General features: G+C 40.5%; 1 protein-coding gene across 1 annotated transcript in view; it reads right to left on the minus strand.

Moving 5' to 3' along the window:
• CARPB (Carbonic anhydrase-related protein B) overlaps positions 1-2500 on the minus strand; it is a 161118-nt gene that overhangs the window by 29838 nt on the left and 128780 nt on the right. The window contains exon 7 of the mRNA XM_080280964.1: positions 732-886. Within this exon, the coding sequence (XP_080137090.1) occupies positions 732-886 (155 nt within the window). The remainder of the gene's footprint in view (positions 1-731; positions 887-2500) is intronic.

Consider the following 2500-nt stretch of genomic DNA (forward strand, 5'->3'; position numbering starts at 1 on the left):
TTTCTGTCTTTCTTCCTTTCTCTCTTTCTCTTTCTGTCTTCCTTTCTGTCCTTCCCTCTTCTTTTCTCCCTTCTCTCTTTCCCTCTTTCTTTCTTCCTTTCTCTCTTTCTCATTGTCTTTTTCTTCCTTTCGCTTTCTCTCTTTCTCTTTCTCATTTTCTTTCTTTCTTAATACAGTTATGGATGGCAGCTGTACCATTCCTTAAACTGATTCAAACTAAACACAGAGGGAGATAAATCAGAAAGTAGTGTGAAATAAGATGAAATTAAAAAAAAACATTATATTAGTTAAGCGAATAGTGAATTAAAGGTGTGAAGGAGAAAACAAAGTGATGAAGGGTAGAGAGAGAGAGAAAGAGAGAGAGAGAGAGAGAGAGAGAGAGAGAAGTGAATGATGAGAGTGAGGTAGAGAAGTGAATGAGCAGAGAGTGAGATGGAGAAGTGAATGATGACAGAGTGAAGTAGAGAAATGAATGATGAGAGGGTGAGGAGAGGGTGAGCTAGAGAAGTGAATGATGAGAGTGATGTAGAGAAGTGAATGATGGGAGAATGAGATGGAGAAGTGAATGACGTGAGAGTGAGGTAGAGAAGTGAATATAGAAAAGATCAAGTAAGCATGGAGAAGCAACCTTATTCCTATTTAATGACATTGAATTTCACTTAACCACGTCTTAGTAATCAAGGTGTGTTAATTGCCCAGTCCCCCAGGTGAAAACGAATCCTCCTCCTTACCTGCTGTTTGGTGATGTAAATGGGCTTGTTAAGGAGGACCCAGGTGACAGTCTCGTGGCAGGCGGGCATCGTGGTGCTTCCCTCGTAGGTCATGTAGTAGCTGGTGGCGGGCAGGAGGTCATGTACACTCAGGTGGTGCACACTGTACTGTACACCTGAGCACGCAGCCGCCATGACAGAGAGAAAGGGGGGTTTTAGTACATGTTGGATATTTACACCGTGAGAGAGTGGAGGTTTCAGTACATGTGGGATATTTGCACCGTGAAAGAGTGGGTTTTTAGTACATGTGGGATATTTGCACCGTGAGAGGGTGGAGGTTTAGTGCACATGTTGGATATATGTACACCTTTATAGTTTGCTTTTGTTCATTTTGAAGTTTTATTCGTGTGGTTGGCTTTGGTTTATTTCGTGTCAGCCACAACTATTGTGTGTTTGATTATTAGTCCTTTGTAGTTTGTTAAGAGGGTAGGTATGTTGTTTTAAAGAGCAGGAAATACTTGTTAATTAAATGAGAAAACACAGGTGTGACACCCCGCTGCACACCTGAAGAAAAGGACGATAAAGACCGTTTTTAAAGTTATTTTCATCTCAGCATGATTGATGAAAAAAAAAAAGGAATTTTTTATTAACATTATGAATTGCTTAATGCAGTAAAAAGGAATTAGTACTTCTGCCACATAGTTATATATTTCTTGGTTTTGTTAGCAGTGACTAGGGACGCATGATTAATTTAAAGGCAGGTAAATCGCAGGTAATTGACTTTGCTATGCCTACCTGGATGTCTGTGGAAGTACCTGTGTGTCTTCAGTCCTCCTATGTTTATACATTTGTGGTCGGGGGTTGTGGGTGGTGGGGGAGGAGGTGCAGTGGGGGAGGGAGAGGTTCAGGTGACAGTAAAAAGAAGCCTAGTACAGTGGGAGTGGGGAGAAGTGGAGAGAATGCAGGTAAAAGTCAAGTTATCCTTATGGTATTTTGAGCAGTTGTAAGAAAGGAAGTAGAGTTTGCAGTAGAGTTGAAAAAATCGGAGGTTGAAGAGTGCATAAAAAAAAAAAAAGACTGAAAAATAGATCAAGGGAGGGAGAGAGAGAGGGAGAGGTTCGAGAGAGATGAAGAATGAGAGAAATAGAGATAAATGATGTGCAGAAGGAAAGAAAGTTTCAAAAGATGGGAGAGAGGGAGCTGAAGAGAAGAACAGAATAAGATTTAATAGGGAGTCGAGTCTTACCTACATAATACAACGAAGGACCACATACTCCAGTCTCCCTTTGCTCTACACACTTACACCCCCGTCTTACCTACCTACACTCTTCAGCCGTGAGTCATACTTACACAGAATTATTTGATAGGGAGAGGGAAGTATGCTGAAGTTGTGTGTGGAGTTAGAGGACGAAACATATACAGATGGGAAGGGTAGAGTGGCAGAGGGATTGGAAATGTTAGGAAAGGTATCTGAAACAGCGGGATTAGATGTATTAGAAAAGGGATTAAAAGCGTAATTAGACGCTTAGAGGTATTTAGATAGGGGTTAGTTGATTTAGAAAAGGATTAATTTGGGGTTCAGTTTTTAGGGTCGAGTTGCAGTAGGTTATTTAACCCCTTCAGATCGAGGATATCTAGCAAATCAGGAGGGGAACTGAATACATGGTTTTGAAGCATTTTTTTTTTTTTTTTTTTTTTTTTAAAGCAGTGGGGATGTGGGAACGAAGTAAATTTTAAAGGTGGGTTAGATTTTGCAATCTTCCTTTAGGCTTTTTAGGGACATCATGCTG

This window comes from Coenobita brevimanus, chromosome 87, assembly GCF_032717465.1.
Source record: "Coenobita brevimanus isolate Jiangsu-jjx chromosome 87, ASM3271746v2, whole genome shotgun sequence".
NCBI lineage: Eukaryota > Metazoa > Arthropoda > Malacostraca > Decapoda > Coenobitidae > Coenobita > Coenobita brevimanus.